General features: G+C 44.2%; 1 protein-coding gene and 2 pseudogenes across 2 annotated transcripts; all 3 read right to left on the bottom strand.

Annotated features, from left to right (window-relative positions):
* Positions 1-5,259: 5,259 nt before the first annotated feature.
* Positions 5,260-5,973, bottom strand: LOC147576748 (protein FAM91A1 pseudogene; annotated as a pseudogene).
* Positions 5,974-6,850: 877 nt separating this feature from the next.
* Positions 6,851-8,032, bottom strand: LOC112865744 (protein FAM91A1 pseudogene; annotated as a pseudogene).
* A 7,265-nt stretch (positions 8,033-15,297) lies between these two features.
* On the bottom strand, positions 15,298-26,664 carry UCP3 (uncoupling protein 3). Of its 2 annotated transcripts, XM_086678274.1 has the most exons (8): positions 26,362-26,664; positions 24,114-24,163; positions 22,001-22,221; positions 21,052-21,262; positions 20,569-20,769; positions 19,275-19,376; positions 18,541-18,721; positions 15,298-16,548 (listed from the first exon to the last, which is right to left on the bottom strand). In XM_086678274.1, the coding sequence occupies exons 3-8, from the start codon at positions 22,124-22,126 to the stop codon at positions 16,434-16,436; spliced, it is 936 nt and encodes a 311-aa protein (XP_086534400.1). In that variant the 5' UTR covers positions 22,127-22,221; positions 24,114-24,163; positions 26,362-26,664; the 3' UTR covers positions 15,298-16,433. The 2 variants fall into 2 exon arrangements, with proteins under 2 accessions (XP_086534400.1, XP_025783724.2); XM_025927939.2 differs by lacking the exon at positions 24,114-24,163 and having other exon boundaries at positions 26,362-26,663.
* Between the last annotated feature and the right edge of the window lie 363 nt (positions 26,665-27,027).

A 27,027-nucleotide genomic window follows, 5' to 3' on the forward strand; every position in this document is an offset into this window, starting at 1 on the left:
AAATCCTGGTTTATCAGCCTCCAATGTGTTTGTTTTCTGAATTGTCCACAAGAAATGTCAGCTGAAAATAACTGGCATGGGACTGGATAATTATAGCAGGAAAGAAAAACAAGAAAAAACGTGGTCTTGGCAGAAGCAGAAGAAAAGTGGAAACTGAGAAGTCAAGCTGGAGAATTATTTCTGGCACTGTGGAATCTCCCATCCACTAGCTGCTCTGGCTTTTCCACAAGCTTCTGTGTCTTGCTGTGAAGAAATGATTCCCAGATTGCTCTGTGACTGGTGGTGAAACTGCTGAACTTGAGAAGGCAGAAAGAACAAGATGGAACTAATGGCCTCAAAATGAAAGCACCACCCTGATTGCCAAAACAAGGAAGAATTGACCAAAGACTATATACCCGTGAGATGTTTGTTTATCCCTTGCAAAATTCAAGGGCTGGTAAAAAGATGATGTGTGAACCTTTAAAAAAAGAAGTAGAGATTACCAGGACCCAGCATGAATTTCTTAAGAAGAAATCCTGTTAAATTCTCTTAACACAAGAGTTTGAAAACAAAAATAAACAACGACCCCCCCCCCCCCCCCCCGCCAATTCTGTTTTATTTCGGATGGAGCCAAGCAGATGAGAGCAATGCTACTGACACTATATCTGTGGACTTTTAGCAAGCAGCTTGTCCAAGTCATAAGATGTCCTGTAGACAGATTAGAGAATGTATGCATACAGGTAAGTGCGTTTAAAAAACTTGTTTCACATCTATTTCATTAAATACATACATACTGCAGTTTATTTGTAAACGTATGTGCCAGTAATCAAATTGACAAGGTTTATAATGTTGATATCATACCAGAAAACAATCCACTGTATTTACAGTTTTGAAACTTTAACATTTTAAGTACAAACTGTTTGAAACACTGAAAATGGAAAAGACACAAGAATGCCAAAGAGAATTGAAAACATCAGATAATTAAGCCAACATGAGGAAATATTAAACATTTCAAATGTCTCTGGTAATTTTAAAATATTGGGTAGGTTGGCTATGTTACCCCCCCCCACCCCCAAATAAACACAAAATTATCTGGTTGCATTTTTTTAAAACTTAGTTATTTTATTTATTAATTTATTTTTAAATTTACATCCAAGTTAGCATATAGTGCAACAATGATTTCAGTAGATTCCTTAATGCCCCTTACCCATTTAGCTCACCCCCCTCCCACAACCCCTCCAGCAACCCTCTGTTCTCTATATTTAAGAGTCTCTTATGTTTTGTCCCCCTCCCTGTTTTTATATTCTTTTTGCTTCTCTTCCCTTATGTTCATCTGTTTTGTCTCTTAAAGTCCTCATACGAGTGAAGTCATATATTTGTCTTCTCTGATTAATTTCGCTTAGCATAGTACCCTCTAGTTCCATCCACATAGTTGCAAATGGCAAGATTTCATTCTTTTTGATTGCCGAGTAATACTCCATTGTATATATATACCACATCTTCTTTATCCATTCATCCACCAATGGACATTTGGGCTCTTTCCATACTTTGGCTGTTGTTGATAGTGCTGCTATAAACATTGGGGTGCATGTGCCCCTTCAAAATGGCATACCTGTATCCCTTAGATAGATAACTAGTAGTGCAATTGCTGGGTTGTGGGGTAGTTCTATTTTTAATTTTTTGAAGAACCTCCATACTGTTTTCCAGAGTGGCTGCACCAGTTTGCATTCTCACCAGCAGTGCAAAAGAGATCCTCTTTCTCGGCATCCTCGCCAACATCTGTTGTTGCCTGAGTTGTTAATGTTATTCATTCTGACAGGTGTGAGGTGGTATCTCATTGTGGTTTTGATTTGTATTTCCCTGATGAGTGATGTTGAGCATTTTTCATGTGTCGGTTGGCCATCTGGATGTCTTCTTTGGAGAAGTGTCTATTCATGTTTTTTGCCCATTTTTTCACTGGATTATTTGGTTTTTGGGTGTTGAGTTTGATAAGTTCTCTATAGATTTTGGATACTAACCCTTTATCTGGTATGTCATTTGCAAATATCTTCTCCCATTCCGTTGGTTGCCTTTTAGTTTTGCTGATTGTTTCCTTTGCCGTGCAGAAGCTTTTTATTTTGATGAGGTCTCAATAGTTCATTTTTGCTTTTGTTTCTCTTGCCTTCAGAGATGTGTTGAATAAAAAGTTGATGTGGCCGAAGTCAAAGAGATTTTTTTGCCTGTTTTCTTCTCTAGGATTTTGATGGCTTCCTGTCTTACGTTTAGGTCTTTCATCCATTTGGAGTTTATTTTTGTGTATGGTGTGAGAAAATGATCCAGATTCATTTTTCTGTCACTGTCCAGTTTTCCTAGCACCACTTGCTGAAGAGACTGTTTTTATTCTATTGAGTATTCTTTCCTGCTTTGTCAAAGATTAGTTGGCCATACGTTTGTAATACAGCTTGAAGTCCGGGATTGTGATGCCTCCTGCTTTGGTTTTCTTTGTCAAGATTGCTTTGGCTATTTGGGGTCTTTTGTGGTTCCATACAAATTTTAGGATTGCTTGTTCTAGCTCTGTGAAGAATGCTGGTGTTATTTTGATAGGTATGGCATTGAATATGTAGATTGCTTTGGGTAGTATTGACATTTTAATAATATTTGTTCTTCCTCTCCAGGAGCATTGGATATTTTTCCATTGTTTTGTGTCTTTTTCAATTTCATTCATAAGCTTTCTATAGTTTTCAGTGTATAGATTTTTCACCCCTTTGGTTAGATTTATTCCTAGGTATTTTATTGATTGCATTTTTAAAAATTTTTATTTTTAATTTTTTTAAGTTTATTTTTGAGAGAGAGAGGCAATGCAAGTGGGGGAGGGGCAGAGAGAGAGAGGGAGACAGAAAATCTCAAGCAGACTCTGCCCTGTCAGGATGGAGCCTGATGTGGGGATTGAACTCACGAAACCATAAGATCATGACCTGAGCCAAAACCAAGAGCTAGACGCTTAACTGACTGAGCCACCTAGGCTCTCCTGATTGCATTTTTTAAACATTTTTTTAAATGTTTTATTCATTTTTGAGACAGAGAGAGACAGAGCATGAGCAGGGAGGGGAGGGGCAGAGAGAGAGGGAGACAGAATTCAAAGCAGGCTCCAGGCTCTGAGCTGTCAGCATAGCTGACGCGGGGCTTGAATTCAGAACCGCGAGATCATGACCTGAGCCGAAGTCAGACACTTAACCAACTGAGCCACCCAGGCACTCCCCCCCGATTGCATTTTTAAAAACATTTTATTTTTATGTAATCTCTACACCCAACTTGGTGCTTGAACTCACAACCCCAAGATCAAGAGTCAAATGTTCCACCAACTGAGCCAGCCAGGTGCCCCTGATTGCATATTTTAGAAAAATCAAGGGGTACCTGGATGGCTCAGTCGGTTGAGTGTCAGACTTCAGCTCAGGTCATGCTCCTGCCTGCCTCAGTACCTGTGTTGAGCATGGAGCCTGCTGGGGATTCTCTCTCTCCCTTTCTCTCTCTGCCCCTCCCCTGCTTGTGTGTGTGCACATGCACGCGTGTGTGCACTGTCTCTGCTCCTCCCCAACACACTCTCTCAAAATAAATAAATAAACTTAAAAAAACATATAGGGTTTGTTACTTGCCAGTGAAGATTCATTAAAGATTTTTTTGTTGTTGTCTTTTTTAAGTTTATTTATTTATTTTGAGAGAGAGTGTTGGGGAGGGACAGAGACAGTGGGAGAGAAAGAATCCCAAGCAGGGTCCATGCTGTCAGTGTGGAGTCCAACTCAGAGCTCAATTCCACGAACTGTGAGATCATGACCTGAGCAGAAACCAAGAGCTGGTTGCTTAACCAACTGAGCCACTCAGGTCCCCCAGCAAACCCTGTATTTTAAATGTTGAATTAGAAAAACACTGTTAATGGGGCGCCTGGGTGGCGCAGTCGGTTGAGCGTCCGACTTCAGCCAGGTCACGATTTCGCGGTCCGTGAGTTCGAGCCCCGCGTCGGGCTCTGGGCTGATGGCTCAGAGCCTGGAGCCTGTTTCCGATTCTGTGTCTCCCTCTCTCTCTGCCCCTCCCCCATTCATGCTCTGTCTCTCTCTGTCCCAAAAATAAATAAATGTTGAAAAAAAAATTAAAAAAAAAAAAAAAAGAAAAACACTGTTAAGAGTTAAAAGATGCATGTTGAGTCAGCAATAAAAAGGAATGAAGTACTGATACATGCTACAACAAGGATGAACCTTGAAAACATTTTGCTAAGTCAAGCCTGTCACAAAAGACCACATATTGTATGCTTCCACTTGTATGAAATGTCAGAATAGACGACTCTATAGAGGCAGAAAATAGAGCTAGGAGGGATGGAGGGCATTGGGGCATGACAGGTAAAGGGTAAGGAGAGGGTGGTTGTTTGGGGATGATGAAAATGTTCTAAAATTGGTTGTGGTGATGGTTGCACAACTCTGAATATACTAAAAAACTGTTGACTTTCCCTTTAAATGAGTGAATTGTATGGTATGTTAATTATATTTCAATAATGCTGATACAAAAAAAAAAAAAGGAAAAAACCAAAACAAACAAAATGCAAATTGGACCATGTTAACACCCTTTAAAGTGCTGCTTGATGCACTTTGAATGAATTCTAAATGGGTTAAAAAAATGTTTTCCAAAACTTCTCATGAGATGTCAGTGAATCTTTATAGTCTGAGTTAAGATCTTATAAAACAGGGCTAAATTATACATAACTTGCTGATTTGTATACCTTCCACAATGTTCAATTGATACACATAATTTATAGATATCCACAGGAATTCTTAATGCCTCATCAAATTTCTCAGTACTGGATATTTATTGTTTTATACTCTTTCTACTCTAAATACCAAGAAGTCTTTTCATAGGAAGAGATAAATCTCTTTCCCATTATCCCCAAAAGCATAGGTTTTGTTATATATTTTGTTACATATAAAATTAAACCAGATTTATGTTTGATAAACTGACACATAAAATCACCATTACAGTATTCATAGTGACTGCTTATAAATGTCAACAGTCATCATAAAGCCTGTAAAGTTTATCGTTAGATTTATAAAATGAAATGCAGATTGATTCAAGATGAAAAAATACAGTGCTGATTGCTAAAAAGCTCTTTGTTAAAAAATTAGGGGTCAAAAAAATTTTTTTCGAAGTAGCTCTTTGTTGCATTAGGATGTGCTATAATGAGCAAGATTCCAAACACTATCAAATGTTTCCCAAACTACACCACAAAACACTTTGAACATCATTTAAGTATAAGTTATACCTCACCAGCAGGATGTTTTTTAGTGACTGGCACTATAAAGCACACTTTAAGAAAGAAAAAGACACCAAGTGTGAACAACAAATGTTGTTGTTATAAAATTATTGCAAATGAATTGAGGAAGGTGACTGTCTATTCTTTTCTGATAAGATGCCGTCTCTAAATATTGCATTATTTGCAGGAAATGAGACTTCCATACCAACCTAAGATGGTAAAGCAAACTTGAAAGGGTGGCTTCAGTGTGAATATCCAGTGTTAAAGCTCCTTCCTAGAATGAATGAAAAGTTAAGGACACGTAGACATAGTTTTGTACCAGAATGGAGGGGTTTTTTTGTTTGTTTGTTTTGACAGCTTTCTTTTCTGCAAAGTTTGTGTGTAGCAGTTTTCCTATAAACTTTCTCATTAATTCAGAGCTAAACAGGAATTTCAAAGCACAGATCAAGAAGAAACCAGTGGGCTTCTGTTGTGGCAACATCAGAGTTCTGTTTTGTTGTTCAATCTGTAGTTGCTTCCTCAGTGACGATTTCAAATCGTTCTCTACTTTCATTTGCTCTGAGCCGGAAGTGAAATCAGGTTCTCCTTTCTTCTCAGAAACATCACCAAGTCTTCCGTTTGTAAATTGTTTAGAAGCATACAACATGGTAACATAACCACAAAAATCCCTGCAAACCCATTTTGTCCCTTAACATTTGCAGTGCTTTATAGACAATCATATTAACATGACTCATGACCCTCCTTGTAGTTTTTTCATCAAATGGGAAAGATTTCTCCCATCCCATTGTTCAATATTATGAGCATATCTAAAGTAGGAATTATTTCAGGATTAGGACTCCAAGGCATTATTAATGTTTAATAATAACCATGAAATATGGGGTGCCTGGGTGGCTCAGTCAGTTTAGTGTCTGACTCTTGGTTTTGGCTCAAGTCATCATCTCACGGTTTTGTGAGTTAGAGTTCCACGTGGGACCCCACACTGACAGTGTGGAGCCTGCTTGAGGTTCTCTGTCTCTCCCTTCTCTCTGCCCTTCCCCAACTTGCTCGTGCATGCTCCCTCTCTCTCCTTCTCTCAAAATAAATAAATAAACTTAAAAAAATAATAACCATGAAATCTCTATGATAGTTTTTGAAGTCTTATGCTTTTGGACGGTAAAAGAAATGGGTATCTGACTTCTGGGTGGTGACTTCTAGATAATGGATCTAAAATGCTGAGCAGGGGGCACCTGGATGGCACAGTCAGTTAAGCGTCTGACTTTGGCTCAGGTCATGATCTCATGGTTCATGGATTTGTGAGTTCCAAGTCCTGCATGGGGCTCTCTGTTGTCAGCATGGAGCCTACTTCAGATCTTTAGTCTCCCTCTCTCTCTGCCCCTCCCCTGCTCACTCTCTCTCTCTCTCAAAAATAAATAAACATTAAAAAACAGCAACAATAAAATGCCAAGCAATACTATTGCCAATGGGTTGATCTATTAGAGAAGCTGTGGAAACAAGCAATTTATAATTTTTGTGTAGAACTCTGCTTCAAGTTGTAGAATTCAAATCAGGAAGGCTTTTACAATGTAAGAGGTTCAGAAGAAAACCATAATTGGGTTGTTACTGTGATGCAGAGACAGTATTTTGTTTCTTTAAGTGCCTGGTCAAAATATTTCTGCAGTCTGCACTTCTCCTTCCTAAGTGTTTTGAATCTTTTCTAATTCTGTTAAGGAAGCTGTCCAGAGACTCATGTGAGAGTTTGCCAACTTTAGGTGAAAGATTTCTCATCGTTAAAAAGGCAAGAGTTGAGTCAGATAGGAAAACAATATCTTCGTGTATCCTGTAGACAGACCCAAACTGCTTATCCTGGCAGTGTCAGCTGGATGTAGTATGGATATCAGAGCTGACACAGCTTCTTGTTCAGGACTCCTACCTTCTTCACCATGCCATGATAGGAGTATCTTTTGTAGATATAAACTACTTTCAAATTTGTTTACACAGGGTACATTCCACCATGATGAATGAAGTTGATCCAGATTTATTACTTGTCTCTTATGTGCAAAGCCCAATCAGCAATACATGGAAACATCATTCTTAACCAATGATAAGTCTCCCTCAAGGACATTTGCAAGCTCAGCAACATTAGTATGCTTATCTATTGAAAGATAATACATAGTTTCAAAGTAATCACCTAGTCATCTGGCATTCAGTTCATTATAAAACCTTCAAGAGAATGAAATTGTCATCAGAGATTGATTTATTTATTCAAAGAAATAAATCCTTTGTTACATAAACTATGTACCACATTATAATCTACTGATCCAGAGAGTTGGGGACCTGAATCAGCGATCTTCACAGTAGTATATTCCTCAGGCAAAATTCATATCTTTATGTCATTTTTGTGATCTGACCAGTTTATATTACCTACCATATCTCTATGGGATTTTCTACTGGCTTTATTGGTAGAGGATGTGACCTTTCCCCCAAATTTCAAAAAGAAAAAATGTAGTGATCCATATTGATTCATAATATCAATGTACTACTGTCTTTTAACGCCATGAAACTGTAGACAGTCAGTCCCGGACAAGTGGACAATGAAGCATAACTCTTCTCAGTTTTCAAAATGTCATCGATCATCTCAGCATAATGCAAAAATGGGATTATCTCAGTCCCACAATATCCAATAAATGGTAAAGGTACAGCATGAAACCGTCTAGAGTATAATAGCTCCTCAAAGTATTTGTACTCATCTTCCTTGACATGTTTATGTTCTATTTCTGTATCATAACTGATGGTGGACATGTAGAGGACAACCTACTTTGCACATTTTCTCTGTGAATTTTAAAGACCCTGTCACCTATTGGCTAGCAGCTTGCTCTGTGGGCGGTATGCCTTATGTGGAGCTCTCTGTCTATGGTGTGAGGGCCCTGGGACAGGTCAGGGGAGTGTACTAGAGGCCTGGTACCTTACACTTTGGAATTTCCCAGGCTGCCTCATGGTGAAGGCTCCAGACAGCTCAGCTTGGCAGAGAACAGAGAACAGTGTTAGGAGCGCATCAGAGGACCCAGTTTCTTTATTAAATTATATTTTAAGGGAAAAAAATAACTTTCAAAATCTCTTTTTTATAAATAACTCTCTAAGCCCTAATGTATTCCCATATGTGGCCATTCCTCACATTTCAATGGAGAGATGGGAGAATGTGTTAATTTTGCTTCTCTCTATTTCAAAATGTTTGTCTTTATGACTGTTTTACTTTTAGCTTTCCCATATCCTTCCCAGAGTGAGCCCTCTCACCTATTCCCATTATTCTGTCCTCTACTGTTTTTCTCCAGGACCTTGTTTCTGTAATGTTTCCCTCGTCTTCAGTTTTTCCTTTCTTCTACTCTGTGTGTATGTGTGTGTATGTGTCTGCATGTGTAATTTGAAAGGAACCCTGAGGACTTTCTTCTACCTTGGCTTTTACCCTCTCCTTCCTTTCTCTGCCATGCTTTGCAAACAATTGGCTCTCCTCAGACTTCTCAGCCTCTGGCACAACTCTGACGTATTTGATGAATGAATAAAGGAATGATCTCACATTCATCTCATTCACTTTATGCCAGCCACACACACAGCCTTCTTTCCATTCTCTGAACACGCCAGGCTTACTCCCGTAGGGCCTGTGAACTGCTTGTTTCCTTATCCTGGAACACTTCCTCGGATCTTTGCCTGGCCAGCTCGTCTCATCATCCACACACACACACACACACACACACACACACACACACACACACAGATATACAGACACACAGAGGTGTACCCGCACACACGCTTCTCAGAGATCACCAGTGGAGTGTTTTTAAAAATTAGTGCACTTTTAAAGTAAACTTTTTATTGAAGCATAACATATAAAACAGTGCACAAACCATAAGTGTATAGCATGATAAACTTTCAAAAAATGAATACCCCTATATAATGAGCACACATCTCAAGAAACAATATTATTTGTCAATGATACCTTAGTAAAACTGAAAATAATAAAATTAAAATTAAAAAAAGAAACATTATTAACACCTCACTGCCTCTGTTCACCCAAAGAATAACCACTATCTTGATTTGTTTGTCTTTTCATTTACTTATTTATTTATTTAAGTATGCTTCACATCCAGCTTTGAGCTCAACATGGGGCTTGAACCCATGACCCTGAGATCAAGACCAAGATCAGGAGTCAGATGCTTAACTGACTGAGCCACCCAGGCACCCCACTACTATCTTGATTTCTACATATTTCAAATATTTTTTGTCTGTTTTTAAATATCACGTAAATGGAATTATACATTATGTACTATTATGTGTCTTTTACTCAACATTGTGTTTGTGAGATTTATCCAAGGTACATGAAGCTGTAGTTAATTCTCATTGCTTAATAGTATTCTGTCATATGAATATATCCAACTTATCCATTCTATTGTTGACAGGCATTTATGTTGTTTCTCGTTTTTGTCTATTACAGGAGTACTGCTGTGAACTAGGGCATAACCTTTTCCACTACAGCCTTATTGAGTGCAACTTAAATACCATATAATTCACCTATTGCTAAATGTACAGTTTTATTGATTCTTAGTAAATTTATATAGCTGTACAACAATTACTACAATTCATCATCCCAAAAAGTTCTGTTGTGTCTGTTTGTAGTCATTTCCTTCTCTCATCTTTAGCCCTACATAACTGCTAATCTTTTTGTCTCTACAGTTTTGCATTTTGTAAATTTGTTTTAAAGGTTTTATTTTTAAATAATCTCTACACCCAATGTGGGGCTTGAATTTACAACCCTGAGATTAAGCGTTGCATGCTCTACTGACTGAGCCAGTCAGGTGCCCCAATTTTCTAAAATTTTCATATAAATGGGGCACCTGGGTGGCTCAATCAGTTATGTGTCTGACTCTTGGTTTTGGCTCAGGTCATGATCACGTGGTTTGTGAGATCGAGCCCCACATGGGGCTCTGGGCTGACAGCACAAACCCTGCTTGGGATTCTCTTTCTCCCTCTCTCTGCCCCTCCCCGACTCATGCCCGCCCTCCCTCCCTCCCTCCCTCCCTCCCTCCCTCCCTCCCTCTCCCTCTCAACCTCAAAATAAATAAATAAGCTTTAAAGTTTTCATATAAATGAGATGTAATCCTTGGTGTCTAGTTTCTTTACTTAACATGTTTTTTGAGTCTCATCATGTTGATATGTGTATCAGTAGTTTGTTCCCCTTTTACTGCTGAGTATTATTCTATTATAATGATAATGAATGTTGTGTCTGTCCTCTCTGTTATTGTTAGGGATTTGGGATATTTACAGTTTTTGGCTATTATGAATAATATGTTACAGACATTCATGTAGAAGTCTTTTTGTGGACATACGCTTTCATTTCTCTTAGGTAAATACCTAAGAGTAGGATGACAGCTAGATCTTACGGTAGGTTTATATTTAACATTTTAAGGAACTCAAACATTTCTAAAATGGCTGTATCATAGTACAGTGTCACCAACAACACGTGGGGAATCCAGTTTGTTTTCTACAAAGTTCACCACTTTTAGCTGACAAAGCTATCGATTTTTGTTCTCTGCCAAATCATTTCTCATATTTCATAGATAAAGAATCTGAGGCTCAGAAAGACTATGAATTTGACCTATGTCTCATAGCTACAAAGTATCACAGCTGGGATTCTAGATTTGGTTTTTGTTATAAGGTCAATAGTCATTCCATTTACATGACTTCACATGTATACTATATACTCAAGAGATTTCCACCCCTGTAAAAATAGATTATTCAGTGTTTTAGATTGCCAACAGCAAAGCTATATTTCAGGAAGGAATTTTCTTGACCTTTTAAAAAATGATTCATTTTAGAATGAGCTTGGACACTTACCTAATACCATATGTAAAAATTAACTCAAAATGAATCAAAGACATAAATGTAAGGGCTAGTACTATACAACTATTAGAAAAAAAACACAAGGAAAAAGCTTTACAACATTAGATTTTTCAGTGATTTCTTGGATAAGGCACCAAAGGCACAGGTGATAAAAGAGAACATAGACAAATTGAAGCTCATGAAAATTAAAAACTTTTGTGCATTGAAGGACACAATCAACAGAGTAAAGGGCAACCTACACAATACAGAAAATATTTGCAAATCACATTATCTGGTAAGGGATTGATATCCAGAATAGATAGAGAACTCCTAAAACTCCATAACAAAAATGAGCCCAGTTAGAATTGGGCAAAGGGCTTGAACAGACATTTCTCCAAACAAGATATACAGATTACCAATAAGCACATGAAAAAATGTTCAACATCACTAATCATTAAGGAAATGCAAGTCAAAACTGCAGTGTGATACTACCTCACATCCATGATTAAAAAAAAAAAGGAAAATAAATGTTAGTAAGAATGTGGGAAAAATTGGAACTCTTGTACAGCGTTGGTGGGAATGTAGAATACAGCTACTGTGGAAGACAGTATGATGGTTCCTCAAATCTTAAAAATAGAATGGCCATATGATCCAGCAGTTCTACTTCTGGGGATATACACAAAACAATGGAAATCAGGGTCTTGAAAAGATATTATACATGCATGTTGCATTATTCACAATAGCCAAAAGGTAGAAGCGACCTGAGTGTCCATGAACAGGTGAATGGATAAACAAAACATGGTATATACATATAATGGAATATTATTCAGTCTTGAAAAGGAAGGAAATTCTGACACATGTTACAACAAGGATGAACCTTGAGGACATTGTGCTGAATGAAATAAGTCAGTCACAAAAATATAAATACTATATGATTGTGTGAAGTACCTGGAGTAGTCAGATTCATAGAAATAGAAAGTAGGATGACGGGGGTGCCTGGGTGGCTCAGTCAGTTGAGCATCTGACTCTTGATTTTGGCTTGGTCATGATCTTGCACACATGTCGGGCTCTTTGCTGAGCGTGGAGCCTGCTTGGAATTCTTTCTGTCTATCTCTCTCTGCCCCTCCCCCCTCAAAACAAATAAATAAACATTAAAAAAAAAGAGTAGGATGATGGTTACAGGGAGCTGGGGGGAGAGGGAAATGGAGAGTTACATTTCGTAGGAAGACAGTTTCAGTTTTGCAAGATGAAAAATGAGTTTTGTGGGTGGATGGTTGCACAGCAGTATGAATACACTTAATACCACTGACCTGTATATTTAAAAATGCTTAAGATGGTAAATTTTATATTATGTGTATTTTTAAAAATTAACGAAAAATTCATTTATAAACCCATTTTGCAATGTCTTAGGCACTCTGCAGAGGATGAGAGATGCAATTGTAAACATGACCCCATGCATGCCTGCAAAGGATTTACAGGCTCCTGGGACTGCCAGGCAGGTAAACAGTGTAACCAGGGCTGTGGGCCTCTATCAGAGGGGCACCTAAGTTTGCCATGTATGTCAGACCCAGCGTATGTCTAAGAGATAACAGAAGTGGGCAAAGCAATAAATGGTACAAGGTCTGTACCTTTGGGTCATTATCAGAAAGCTCTCTCCTAGGCAGAGCTGGAAGTGGTGAGGCTGCCAATACCCAAGCGATTTGGTTCAGGGGCCAGGAAATAATTTGCTAGGAATATTATTGAGGATATTCCTATGGTGTTTAAAACACGTATCATTCTTCTCTTTTCTTACTACTGTGTCCAGGTTGAATCTTTCCAAGGAATATTGATTTTATTACCATTCTGTTCATTGAACTCTCACTGTTAGTACCCTTGCCTGGGTTTCAACAATAGCCTCATCTTACCAGAGGCCACTCCATTAATTTATTCTCTACAGTGCAGCTACTCATTCCCTCCTTAAAACACTTGAGTGGCTCCACATTACCCAGTTACTCCAGACTCCTTAATGTGGCGTCTTGGTCAGCTCGGGCTGCCATAACAAAGTACCATAGACTGGTGGCTTAAATAACGGATTTATTTCTCATTGTTCTGGAGGCTGGCAAGTCCAAGATCAGGGTGCTAGCCAATCTGGTTCCCTAGCGAGGGCCCTCTTCCTGACTTGCAGACAGCCTTCTCACCGGTGTCTGCACATGGTGGAGAGATAGAGAGCTCTGGTCTCTCTTCCTCTTCTTATAAGTACACTAATCCCATCATGGGGTTCCCACCCTCATGACCTCATCTAATACCTATGAATTCTGGGGAGGACACGAACATTCAGTCCATAATATGTAGCTTCTACAACATTTCAAGGTCCCTGTTTTCTTTGTCATCCCCATCTCTCTCATTGCTTCCGTTTAGGTCTGCAACTCAGTCGTACTGATAACTGGCAAAACTTGGATGCCCCTTGTTCTTGCTTTGTTTCTGGGCCTTAGCAGAAGCACCCTCTTTTGTTTAGATAACTCCTATTGTCCTGTAGGTGTCTTCCTTCAAGAAGCCTCCTGGACCCCAAACCAGGTCAGATGTCCCTAATCTGTGTCCCTGCTCTTCGGTGCCTTATGCATATCTCTAGTGTGGCTTTTATCACTCCATATGGCTTATTTGTCTTCCTTGCCCCACCAGCCCCCACCTCAGCTCCTTGGAGGCTGGATTGGCCTTGTTTATCTCAGCACTTAGTACAATATGTGGCTTATACTGTACATACACGGAAGGTTGTCCTTTATATTAGCATTCAGCAATTTTGAAAGTGTCCTGACACAAATGAACTCATTCATAGAGATATGATTGTATTTCCTTACTTAACATTCGTTCCTTCTGAATAAAATGTTCCTTTAAAAAATACTACCTTTACTTACAAGATTTATATGAAGTCAGTTATCCATTATGTCACAAATGTGACTGTGTTGGGGCCCATACTATCTCATTTTTGCCTGAAGAGTTTGAGAAAGAGCAGTTTTCCTTTTACTGACTTGATGGAGTAGGTGTCTGTGGGTGTGCAGTGGGGAATGGCTGCACAGAGCTAAGAAGCTGGCTTCCCTGTGTGAGTCTGATTGTGATCTGACCTTCTTATGAGATCTCATTCATGACTTCTGGTGGCAGAGAGTGAGGTCAGGACTAGGAAGGGCATGCATAGTGTGGTTTAGAGGAAGCTGTCTCACTCAGTCCTTACGATCACCAAATTTTAGAGCTTTAGGTCATTTGTTTCAACCTCTGCTTTTAAGAAGTGGGGAAAGAGATCTAATATTTTACCTGGGAAACTGTAGAAGATCTCCCACTAATCTTGTGTTCCTTTCTCCAAGAGTCTGGACTCAGAGGTCACTAAGGTGCTGATCCCAATCAAAATATCTTAGTAGAATTGATCCCCTCTCTCTTTTGGCAGCATCATCTGAATATCTGAATAGTTTGCTCTGGGTAGAGGATGTGTTAATGTTGCTATATAGAAATTCATGGAAGACATAGTTCCTGGCCTCTAGGAACTTACAAACTGAGACCTGGGATTTAAGAATGATTTGCACATGCCAGTCAAGTCAAAAGAAAGAGAAAAATTTAAATATAGGTTTTATTTGAAAGTCAAACCAGACATTAAATAAAAATCATTTTTATTTTTTTGCTTTTGTTTGGACTTTCCTGTTCGTATATGTTGATAATCTCTAAATTATAATTTAAATTTAGGGAAGTGCTGAGGGCGAGTGGACATTTGCTTTTTCCCAGGATGCAGGGGGGTCAGAGTGGAGAGGGAGGGATGATGTTGCTGAGCACTTCTGCAAGGTGGGGGCTTGTCATTTCCACTTCTCTGTTAGGACACTGGGGTACAAGGATTTCCAGTGGTTAGGTTGCTAGTGAGGTGGGGGAGGGGACAGAACCCAGTTCTGTCATCAGACCCACATAGGCTGCTAAGAAGCAGAAAAAGACCAACATTCTGGGTCTGCATTATCAACCTGAAAGAAGTCCAGTGCAGTTCAGAAGGAGGTCATCTGGTTCAAGCCCGCATTTTACATACAGATGGAGAAGCCAAAGCCCTAAAAAGCCTAGCAACCAGCCTGGGGAAGGCAGAAGGCAGTTGGGGCACGTGGGGCCAAAGGCCCAGCCCTGACAAACAGGGAACCTGGTGAGAAAGAGGCATTCTGTCCAAGAAAGAGGAGGCAAAAAGAAATAGCTGTTCTCATTCCCACACCCTTTATTGAATTATAATAATTTTCCAAAGAACTCTTGAGTCCTGCTACTTCAGGCTGTCAAGCCTGACATCTACCTCTTTCCCCCCAAGCCTGGCACCCTTTGAGGTGCCTCACAGTCCAGCTGGGAAGCGAGGGCTGCATGGGAGTGGGGCTTCGGTGCCTGCGTGTCATCCTCTGTCACCCCTGGGCCCCCAGCCCCTCGTTCCTTTGGTCTAGCCTCTAGACAACCTTTCAGCCTTTCAACAACTTTCCTGGAAGTTCCTTACTGTCCTGAGAAAATAGCTCCCAAGGCCTCATCCTTATATTTACACTTGTAAATATAAGAGCTCTTGCTTTTATAAAGTGCTTTTATGTCCACCTTGTCACTTGATCCTCATAACATCCTTGGTGAGATAGGAAGGAAGGGTTTATGACTGCCATTTTACAGGAAAGAAGATGGAGTCTGCCCTTTTCATTTTCCAGTGTCCTCAGGGAACAGTTACAAACCTCAAACTCCTGCTGGCCCAGCAGTGCTCCTTTGGCACAGGTTCCAGGTTCTCAATCTCTCTCTCTCTCTCTCTCTCTCTCTCTCTCTCTCTCTCGTCTCATATTTTCTAGAATCTCAATGGCTTCTGAAGGGCAGACACATTACACATATGGCTGAAGATCCACGGTTAACCAAAGGCTGCAGTCACAGCTACGTTGCTTTGGCAGTGTCCCTCCAAATTCCTTAGCTGATTTCCAAGCACCGTGTGTCACTCCCGTCCCATGCTTGCAGTCCTTCTTGTCTACCGTTCATCATCTAATCAGATTTATTTTTTAAAGGACATAGTTTGCAAACTTCTGTTTTATCCACATGGATGTTTTGGCTTATTTTTTCTTGCCTAAATATTAGGCATCCAACTTAATGGGTCCCCCAAATTAATATAATTTATTTGCCATCTTGTCAGTGCAAAACAACTGTGTTCTTAAGACAAAGCACCGAAGACCAGAATCCTTCCTCCGCTTCTATTTCTTGACTTAGCAGCAAGTAAACAGTTCTGTAAACATGTGTGGGTTTGTGTGTGTATGGACCCACTGCTCTAGTAAAGTCTTAACTGGTTTTGTTCCAGTTTAAGTACCAAGCGGCCCTGCCTTATTCAGAATGGAGATTCCCGTAGCATCTGGACGTTCATCAAGGCCCGTTTCAGCTGCTCGTAGGTCACGAACATCGCCACATTCCAGGCTCCCAAACGCAAAAAAGATGGTGTAAACCTGATGAGAGAAACAACCAAAACATCAGGTGGAGTGGACTAAGAGTCCCAAAGAGATCTCCAGTGCTCCCCCCATTCACAGTGTTAGTGCCAAAGGACCTAGGCTTCTGTTGTGAGCATTTTCTGAGATCTGTTTAGGCTTTTTCTTCTCTGCTGAAGGAATTTAGGCAGAAGCTGCAGTCAGGAAAGGAAAGGAAAGAAAACACATTTTGAGCCAGGTTCTGTGTTAGGCAGTTAATTCCTATAATTCTATAAGGTAGCTGTGATGGTTGCCAGGTTTCTTTTTCAAAAGAAACTGAGGCCCAGGGCAGTTAAGGAGCTCAACTAAAACCACCTGACTCCACCCTGCTGCTGGGTGTTTCTGGGATCATTTACAGACTGAGGGGCCATCCCTGAGGGGGTCCCACCAGGGCACCTAGAAGCTGGCTCACCACAGGGTGAAGACTGGGTGACACCAAATTTAGCCAATCTCCAGAGAGCCTGCCTGTCCTGTGTTAGTGCAGCTGGGAGACAGTCCCCACCTTAGCTGCGCAGACTCAGGGAGGAGCCTGTGACCTGGCCCTGCTCCCTCTTCAGCCTCTCTCTCTGCAGATCCTCTCCAGGTCTTCTCTCTCCTGCCAGCCTTGCTTCCGTGCCTTTGCTCGTGATGCTCCCTCTGTCTGGGAATGTCCCCTACTCTCTTCCTTGCCTGGCTGGTTGCTCTAGGCTCTGGAGGGCTTCGCTTGGGCACCGCAACCTCATCCCAAGGCCTCTCCAGAACCCTCAGCCTAGGCTCCACAGGGAGTATAGCACCGAGACAATGAATATGAACTCCAGAATCAGACCTGGGTTCAAATCCTAGCTCTTTCAGGTTCTAGCTTCATGACCTAGGACAAGTTACTGAATCTTCCTAAGCCTCAGCGTCCTCATCTGTAAAATAAGCAAAATAACAATATTGACTTCATAGGGGTTGTTGTGAAGGATTCAGTGAGTTACTATACAGCACACGGTGCAGGGCCCAGTATCAGTAAATGCTCAATAAATGTCACCCATGTGTCTGCCGCTCTCTGAGGGAAGCACAGGGCCCAGCACACAGGAGATGCTCAGTAAATGTTTTCCAAGTGAAAGAATGAACTGAGACAGGTGGCTACCACTGATCGATTGTAATGATAGAAGCACTTACAGGGAAAGAACAATCTGCCAACTGAAATAGTTTTATTATGTCACTCCCAGGGTTGAGAATCTGATTGCATGTTTGGTCCAATCTATGGTTGGGCACCAGAAAACTGTCTGCTGAAGGCGTCAGTGGTAGGAGGTGGAAGTGGGGAGGTAGCATCTGATGATTTGGGTTAGAGCCACGGCTCTGACATTTTAAGTTTGTGATCATTACGATCTAGCATGGGGGATAATTGAAACTTACAAATCCTATAACACAAAGTAGGAGGTGGTAAATACCATAAAAAATGATATCAAGGAAGCGTTGCTGAAGCTCACAGGGAGGAGGAAAAATTTGACCTGAGAGCGCTGGGGAGAAGGTGGCATTTGAACTAGTTCTGAAGCATGGCTAAGATTTAAGGCATTCCATTAAGAGGGAATGGTAAAAGCAAAGACACAGAAGCAAGACAATGTGAAGTGTGTTGGGCATTTTGGCCGCCATCAGTGGTGCTCCACAGTCATGACTGTGGGTTGGAGAAAAGTCAAGATTGCCAACCACCTCTCCCTCCTTCTCTCCTGCCCAATAAGCACTCTGACCTATGCCTAGACTTCTTTTTCTCAGGCAGCCTTCCCTGACTCTCCAAATCAGATTTGGTCCACTTTTTTTTTTTTTTTAACTCCCATAGTTCTTTATATTTTTCCTTTGACGCATTTACATCTGTGCTGTTCACCACCATGTCCCCAGGTGGACCCATGGCAGGCACATTATACATGGAAGGAGGGGAAGAAGGAAGGAGGGAAGGAAACAAGCCCGGGTTCTCTGGGAGGAGGTGCTGGAAGCAGGAAGGGGGAGGCTCACCCCTTATAGAAAGCTGTGGGGCCCTCATGGGCCACCATCTTCAGCATACAGTCCAAGGGGCTGCGGTATTGGCCGGGGGGCGAGTTCATGTACCGGGTCTTCACCACGTCCACTGGGGAGGCCACCACTGTGGCACAGAAACCGGCTCCAAAGGCAGAGATGAAGTGGCAGGGCAAGTTGTCTGTAGCAGGAAAGGGCAGGGCAAATATCGAGCTGTGAGATGGCAGCACACTTGCTCTCTGTTCCATGTGCATCATCGTTTGTCCTTCACCAAACTGTGAACTCCTCACGTGTAAGGATAGTGCTGTCTAAACCTCTCACAGTACTTGCAAAATAGAACAGGGCTGTCCCAGAGCTGGAAGGCTATGCAGCCCAATGACCTCATTAGAGGAAAATGAAGTCAGAGAAGGAGACTCTTACTTAAAGAGGCATGGTGGGAAGTGCTGGCTGGAAGCCAGGTCTTTGGCCTCCCCGCCCAGGGCTCTTTCCCACTTGTCACAATGATGGACCGGGCATTTTTTAAAAGATCTAATTGGCTCTATTAAACGATTCATGAATCGGGCAGCACCCCATCTAGCAAGTAGAGAGGCGCTCCTACACTGGACATTTTTATCGGGCGCTGCTCCTCTCTCTGCTCCTTCTAACACCCAGGTGCCTCTGAGTAGTGCCCACTCTGTAATTCTAGGTTCCCTCCCTGCTGTGGGAGGGCAGCTGCCTGGAGCCCAAGGCCTCACCAGTGAGCAGGTGATAGTCTAGCAGCTTCTCCTTGATGATGTCATAGGTCACCATCTCAGCACAGTTGATGATGGCATTCCTTGTGATGTTGGGCAAAGTTCCTGTTAAGGAGGAGGTGAGGGCCGATGAGTGGAAAATAGGAGATGTGGGCTCCCTGGTTGCAAGGTCACAGGCCCCAGTTTGGGGAACAGAATGTTCCATTCCAGCGAGGAATGGAATGTTCCATTCCAGGGAGGCTCCACGGAGGAGCCTGCCTCAGTTGAGCAGATTCTACACTTTCCTCTCTGGAGTTAACAACTCTTAGATTATCTATATCCACCTCAGAGACAGAAAACAGAGAGGCCCTCTTATATTTGCTTGAGCCATATTTTGGAGAATAATCTGTAATACCTATCAAAATTAAAATGAGCTTCCCTGAGAACTGGCTAAAGCCAGACAAGGAAGTGTTTCTTTGGAAGAGAGAGGCAAGGCTCTTGGAGCAGTGATGGAAGGTGGCCCTGGGGGGCCCCAGGAGAGCATCAAGGCCAAGCCACTGATATCATAGACAAGGGCTGGGTTCTGGGAAAGCACATAGCAAATAACGCTGTGACCAGGTGTCCTGTCCTTAACCTTCACTGGGTCACTGTTCCTTCTGCAAAGATTAGTATGACCCCCAATCCACATGTGAGAGAGACTCCGGCATTTGTCAAAGTCACCACTTGGACACACGGGGAATCCTGAAGTCTTGTTCCTGAAGAAGCCCCCTCCACACCGCACCTCCCTGTGCCTGACAACTCATAGCTGCCTCCTCCAGTGGCCTCTATTTCTTCTCCATGTCCTGTAGTCACCCCTGATAGGGCTTTGCTGGGGAAGTCCTTCCCTTCCATCTCCACACATCTAGAGCCCACTGAGCCTTGAGGCCCAGTTTAAGCATCACCTTCTGTCACCACCCCTGGAGACTACATGGCCTCTCCTGCCTCTGGCCCCACACCTCTGTATGAACCTAGCACATCCTCCCCTGTGGAATGCTGTTCCTCGGCATGGCTTATCTCTGTGAGAGCCACGAGGCTGTGGAAAGTGTCTTCTATTAATTTCTGTCTCCCTCACAGCAGCCTGTGCACGCTGAAAGGTTGACAAGTTGAACTGAATTTGGGGTACTGTGGCAGGGCAGTGCGACAGTTTTGGTTGGGTTGTTCTTTCAGAATCACTGGAATACACCATGCTTGGAGATCTCTCCTTGCCTAGTACTCTGCCCTAGCCCTAGGGTAGGGAATGCTCTGCCCAAGGCCCTCTGAGCCTGGAGTCCAGACCTACCTTTCCATAGGCCCCTGACCCCTTCCTCCCTGGCGATGGTCCTGTAGGCATCCATTGTCCCGCTGTACTTCCTGCTGCTCCCAGCCCCAAGGTGTATGCTGGCCTGAAATCGGACCTTCACCACGTCCGTGGGCTGGGCACATGATACCGCCATGGCTCCTGTGGTGCAGCCTGCCAAAATCCGGGTAGTGATGCTGGAGTCTGGAGAGAAGGAGAGAGAGTGGGCCGGTGTTCTGCCACCCAGCCCTTCTCTGGACTTGATGCTGTTCTCTGGGGAGCTGCCCCTGCCTGATGCCTGCCTCTTCTCTAGGCCAGGCTTCTAGAGCTTTCCTGACAGTGGCTCGGCCTCCTCATGAGTGTCTGTTACCAGCCTCCCATGCCCCAGCTCTGCCTCTGAGTCTGCACTGCCCTCATCTCTGACCCACTAGCCTTGAGTATGCTTCTGCCGACCCCTTCGGTGTCTACAAGATACCAGACACTCACGGTCCGATCCTTTGGGGGTGTAGAACTGCTTGACAGAGTCGTAGAGGCCGATGCGGATGGAGGCAAAGCTCATCTGGCGCTGCAGGCCAGCGACCAGCCCGTTGTAGGGGCTGCGGGGGCCCTCGGTGCGCACCATGGTCAGGATGGTGCCCAGCACGCCACGGTACTGGGTTCTCCGGGCTGCCTGCGTCACCTGGTTCTCCCCTTGGATCTGAGGAACATCCCGGCAGAGACATGAGCGGAGAGGGGGCAGATGGGGCTGGTTTTCTTTTTTTCTTTTTCTTTTTTTTTTTTTTTAATGTTTTTATTTATTTTTGAGACAGAGACAGACAGAGCATGAGCAGGGAAGGGGCAGAGAGAGAGGGAGACACAGAATCCGAAACAGGCTCCAGGCTCCGAGCTGTCAGCACAGAGCCCGATGCGGGGCTCGAACTCACAGACCGCGAGATCATGACCTGAGCTGAAGTCGGATGCTCAACCGACTGAGCCACCCAGGCACCCTGATGGGGCTGGTTTTCAAGAACAAGCATGATTATACAGCCATCACATCCCCAGTAAAAATAACTGAGGCTCGTGTGGCAGTTTATAGCTCATAAGCTGTTATACACAGTGTGGTGCTCAACCCTCAGAGCACATGGAGGGCAGATTGTTTTTCCCACAAGTGGTTGACGGTTTGTCCAAGGTCACATGGTTACTTTTACTTCACACTTTATGGTTTACAGACTACTGTGAGGCCATGAAGGGTCCAAGGGATTAATTAAGATTTTTTTTTTGTCTTGGATGATGGTGATGGGAAAATGGTGAGGCAGGGTTGAAACAGTGGAGTAGTGAGTGGCCTGCTCAGGGTTCTGTGTAAGGAAGAGCATGCTGGCAGACATGAGGGGAGCTGGGGTGGAGAACTCAGCCCCTCCTTTGATCTGAACAATGACCCTTGCCAAAAAGCACCTACCTGCAGGCGAACCTTGGCTGTGTCCAGTGGAAAGGTGAGGAGATCAGCAAAACAGGCCGCTGTGCCTGCCCCCAGGAACTTCACAGCTGTTGTGGGAGGTACGTCTGAAGGCTTTAGTCCAACCATGGTCCCAGAAGGTTCTGTCTGGTCCCTCCAGGGCCCAGTAGAGGTCCAAGGAGACAGGCCCCTTTGTAGCCCTGAGCTTTAGTGCAGGGAGGAGGCTGCAGGAGACAGGCCAGAGGAGGCAGATGGAACTTGGGCCATCTGCACCTATCCCCAGGCTCCTTTCAGCACTGGCAGAGGTTTTAGCGAGAGAAAAACCTGGGCATTGCTATGCTTAGCTGTGTGGATTTGGCTTTTAATAATCCGTTCACTCTTGCAATCCTTGCCTTCCTCCTCCTCCCTCCACTGACTGGGTGGATCTTCATCCTTTAGAGGAGGAAACTGAGGCTCAGGCAGGGACCAGACCTCATTCTGACTGCACGCCACACCCTGTTCTCCTTCCCTCACATCAGGCTGCCCCCTGGGAAGGACCTGCCCCCTGAAGTGTATGGAGAACCTGCCAAGTCTCCCCACTTCAGGTCTTTCTATCCCAAATCAACAAAATAAATGTGCCTCCTGGCTCACCTAAACTGCTAGTTATCTTGGATGAAGGCTTTTTATGCAAGGCTGCCTGAATATACTTTTATTATACTTAAACAAAATCCTTCCCAGCCTTCGATTCCTTCTCTGTCACTGCAGATGGTTAATCTATGACTAGAGGCGTTTCCTCCCAACACTGTGGGGTTCCCAGGCTGATGTTCTGCGTGGAGGAGGGGAGGGAAACTGGTCCTGGGCTCCTCTGCTGCTCTGCCTCTCCAGGGCTCCTAGGGAGATGGGGCTACATCCTGCTGCTAATGTTGGGGGGCAGTGGCCGCTGATCTGCTTGGCTCAGCACGTGCCCTTCCCCCCACCCCTGCCCCACACCCCCGAGGCCTTCCCTTCTCAGCTGAAGCAGACAAGTGCCTCAGACAGAGGAGGATCAGTCTTGGGCCAAGGGAACGTGCCTCATCTCCTGGTGTGTACTTGTCCTGGGCTGCCCATATTGCTGCTGGCTGACCAGGGGCACATTTATATTTGAAGATCCTGGTTTAGCTGTAGTTACCTTGGGAGACTGTCATGGGCAGCCCTGCATTCTTACAACCTGGGCTTCTGTGCATCAAGCTTTTGGTGCTGATGACATTTCTTAGCAGGTCACCCCACTGGCGCCCAACTCGCACATACACCTGGTGTGCTGGGATCCTGAACCCTTCTGCGTCCTCACCTCTGGAGCCAGGGCCAGTCCCATAGAGTCATGAGGTGGGCACAGTGTGCGTTGCCTTCCTATGGGCAATAGGAAAACTCTAATCCTGCGGTGAGGAAACCTGAGCTCCTGCCCTGTCTTCATGGCTTACTAAGGGTGGTGGGACCTTGGATATGTCATTTAACCTCTGGGTAAATGAGAATAATATATTACCTGTTCATCAGTGATAAATTGGACGCCAAAACATAGGGGTGACCACTCAGGTCTTCTTTCAGGACTGCTATCTGCAACTCTGGTTCTCCCTGTGCTGTGCCCTCCCCCTACATGGCACCTAAACTCTTGTGCTTGCTGCCACCTTTCCCTGGAAAAGCCTGTTTTTTTTTTTTTTTTTAAATTTTTTTAACGTTTATTTATTTTTGAGACAGAGAGAGATCGAGCATGAATGGGGGAGGGGCGTAGAGAGAGGGAGACACAGAATCGGAAGCAGGCTCCAGGCTCCGAGCCGTCAGCCCAGAGCCCGACGCGGGGCTCGAACTCACAGACCGTGAGATCATGACCTGAGTTGAAGTCGGACGCTTAACCGACTGAGCCACCCAGGCACCCCTGGAAAAGCCTGTTCTTAAGAAACAGATGTTCAATTTCGTGCTAAGGTATAAGTGACTATCTTAATGATCAGGTATTTCTTGACTACTACAGTAGGCACTAGGGAAGGAAAGATATGGAATGGATCATGTTTGGCCCTTGCCCTCAAGGAGCTTGCAGATAGGTGTTGAATCATCCAGGGAGTTAAGGAGGTGGGATAGAGGAAGAAGGGCTGAGGTTGGAACTCACCAGCCAGCAGATCCCAGCCTGGTAGTCTGCGTCATAGTGTGGATGGACAACTGTTAAATCATGCCCGGAGGAAGAGGATGCGTTATTTTTATTTTCCAAGCATGAGGTTACATTTACAATTTTATTTTTATTTTTTAAACTTGATGTATGATTTACATAGGATGACTGTATGCATTTTAGTGGTCACTGAGCCGTAAAGGGAATCATGCATCGATTCTAAATGTTAGGCCCAAATGGCAGATGCAGGAGGAGGTTTTCTGGATGGGGACCTAACCTAGTGTCCAAGCATACAGAAGTCAGATCGTGTCAATTCCCTGTTTTAAAACTATCCAGTTCCCCTCCTTATTCAGAACAAAGTCCCATGTCCCTTGTGATGTACCTGGGCCAACAGGGAGCACTTCATGGGTATTGCCTAATAGGCTGGGTCTTCCTGGGGAGGCCTGTCTTCCCCAGGCCTGGGGGTTGGTCTGGGGGGGGGGGGAGGTGGGGAGGCTGAAGTGTCCAGAAACTCCTTTGCCCCCGCTGCCTCTAGTCCCACACCTTCTTGTTGATTAACTCATTAACTGCAATGGTTTCCCCTCTAGATAGGGATCCCCAAAGGCAGGGACGGGGTATGGTATACTTATCCTGCTTCTCTGTGTAGCCTGGTACAGGGATGGCCCAGGGCTAGAGGGTCCCAGGGAGGACCAGCTGACCAAGGAACCCTACTTGCTGAAGTGGAGAAATGGGAAATCAGAGAAGCCCACAGTGTTCTTCGGTAGAGGGTCTTGAATGCCAGGGCTGTACTGAATCCAGCAGAGAATGGGGAGTGGTTGGTGGCTCTCAAGTAGAGGAATGACACCATCAGACCTGTGTTCATAGCATGCTGGTGCAAATGTTAAGGCTGGACCAGAATGAGAGATCGGAGACACAGAGCAGTGAGGAGGTTGTTGGAATGATGCAGCAAGAGATGTTGGAGCCTCAATCCAGGCAAGAGCAGTGGCCACGGGTGAAGCTGGAGCCTACTCTAGAGGCAGTTCTGAGCCACTCATGAGAGGCAGAATGGACAGGCATGGACACAAGTCAAAAGCCATACCTTGATGGGAGGGCTCTAGAACTTTCATTGGTCAAGTTGTGGTGGAGAGGGAAGCCACCATGGTAGACTCAGGTAGGGGCTGCTCTGAGGTCACTGCTCTCCAGCCTCCTTCCCCCTTTACTCCAGCCTCCTAAATTGGTATGTGAGGAAACCTAGCAGCCAACAGAACTTTGCCACTGACAAAGGTGAAGTTGAGAGCAGAATCTTCTCTCGGTGTCTTTGTGGGGGCACTTGAGGGATGGGATGTTCCAGCTGCACAGCCTACCATAGCAGTGTGCCGTTAATGTCTGCTCAGTGCTTCTTGCATGAGGCACAGTGCTCAGGGCTTTATAGGTATTGACTAACTCAGTCCCTTTATAAGGCTATAAGGTAGTTGTCACAATTATTCCCACTTCATAAACAAGGGACCTCAGCCGCTGAAGGCTTCAGCTAGTCATAAGACTGAAGGGATGGGGCTGGGATTGGAGCCCAGGTCTGTCTGACACCTGTGCCCGTTCCACTGTCCAGAGCCCTAGGCTTCAGGGAGAGCTCAGGATCCCTGGAGCTGCTTGTTTACAGGGTGGATTCTCAGAGGCCTTTCACACCAGAGATCCTGATTCAGATCTGGGCTGGGCCCTGGGAATCTGTTTTCCACGTCAGCTCTGAAGCAGGGGTCAGAGGACCCCATTCTGAGATGCCCTGCCTGATCTCACCCTCCCGGCAAAGCCTCCATATCATCCCCGCTGAAGAAGCCACCCGAGTAGAGGTCTCTGGGCTCTGTAACCTCCCACTATGCGACTTGGGTCAGGCCTCAGGCCAGAGGTGCCCCCATCATCTCTACTCAGGACAGGGGTCCCAGGATGCTCATGGGGAGAGGACTTAATGCTCTGGAGGAAGTCTGGGGATTCTGGGCCAGACTAAGGAGAAAGCCACTTCTTATCTATGGGGATTTGCAAAATCACAGAGGAGGCAGCCAGCAGAAAAAGGGGGGAGTGAGTGACACACGGGTTGGGGTTGAGCCTCAGCCCTGCTACGGTGCCCTCATTGCAGTTACCCCCTCTTGACAAGGTGGGGCGTAAGGAAATCTACCGGGTCTGTAGTGATCCCAGGCTAGGGATCCCCGATAGCTCCCGGCTGCTCTCTGTAAGCTGCTGTGAAAGGCAGAAACGGTGGTGGTGGAGGAAGGGGTCTTACCTGTGAGTCCAGCCAGGGGAGGGGAAGCACAGGGCCTCCTTAAGACTCCTTAGCGCTCCATCCCAGGAGGCGGCAGCAGGGACCTCGTTGCCCCCTTGCCATTCACTGTTGTCTCTGCTGCCTCTGTCTTGGCACCTATCTTTATACACTCCAGCTGACCTGAAACCTTACCCTAGAGAAACTAGTTGACAGCCTGATCACTTGACAAGACTTGGCTGGCCAGTGAGTGGAGGGCGGTGAGGGGAAAGGTCAGAGTTCCAGATCTGGTTTAGTTCCTCTGACTCGAGGTTCTTAAAAACAGCTCCTTCCAGCTGCTGAGAGAGCTACCTCAGGTAACAAAGGGTATATATGGGGATAGGGGTTGGACCTGTCACCCCTGAGAATTCAAAGGTCACGGCCACTCACGATAGGCTGGGCAGGGTTCTCCTGGACCTCCCAACATTAACAATGATAGTAATGGTCATTTCTTGGTGCCTACTATGTGCTAGATACTTTGCATATGTTATTTCTATTTTTTACAATCCTATGAGGTAGGTACTAATAGGATTCTAAGTTTTTTTTTTTTTTTTTTTTTTTTTAATAACAGCTTTACTGAGATATAGTTCACATCCCATTCAATACATCTATTTAAAGGGTACAATTCAATGGTTTTTAGTGTTCAGTTAT

This window comes from Puma concolor, chromosome D1, assembly GCF_028749965.1.
Source record: "Puma concolor isolate L17-30 chromosome D1, mPumCon1.1.hap2, whole genome shotgun sequence".
Classification (NCBI taxonomy): Eukaryota; Metazoa; Chordata; class Mammalia; order Carnivora; family Felidae; genus Puma; species Puma concolor.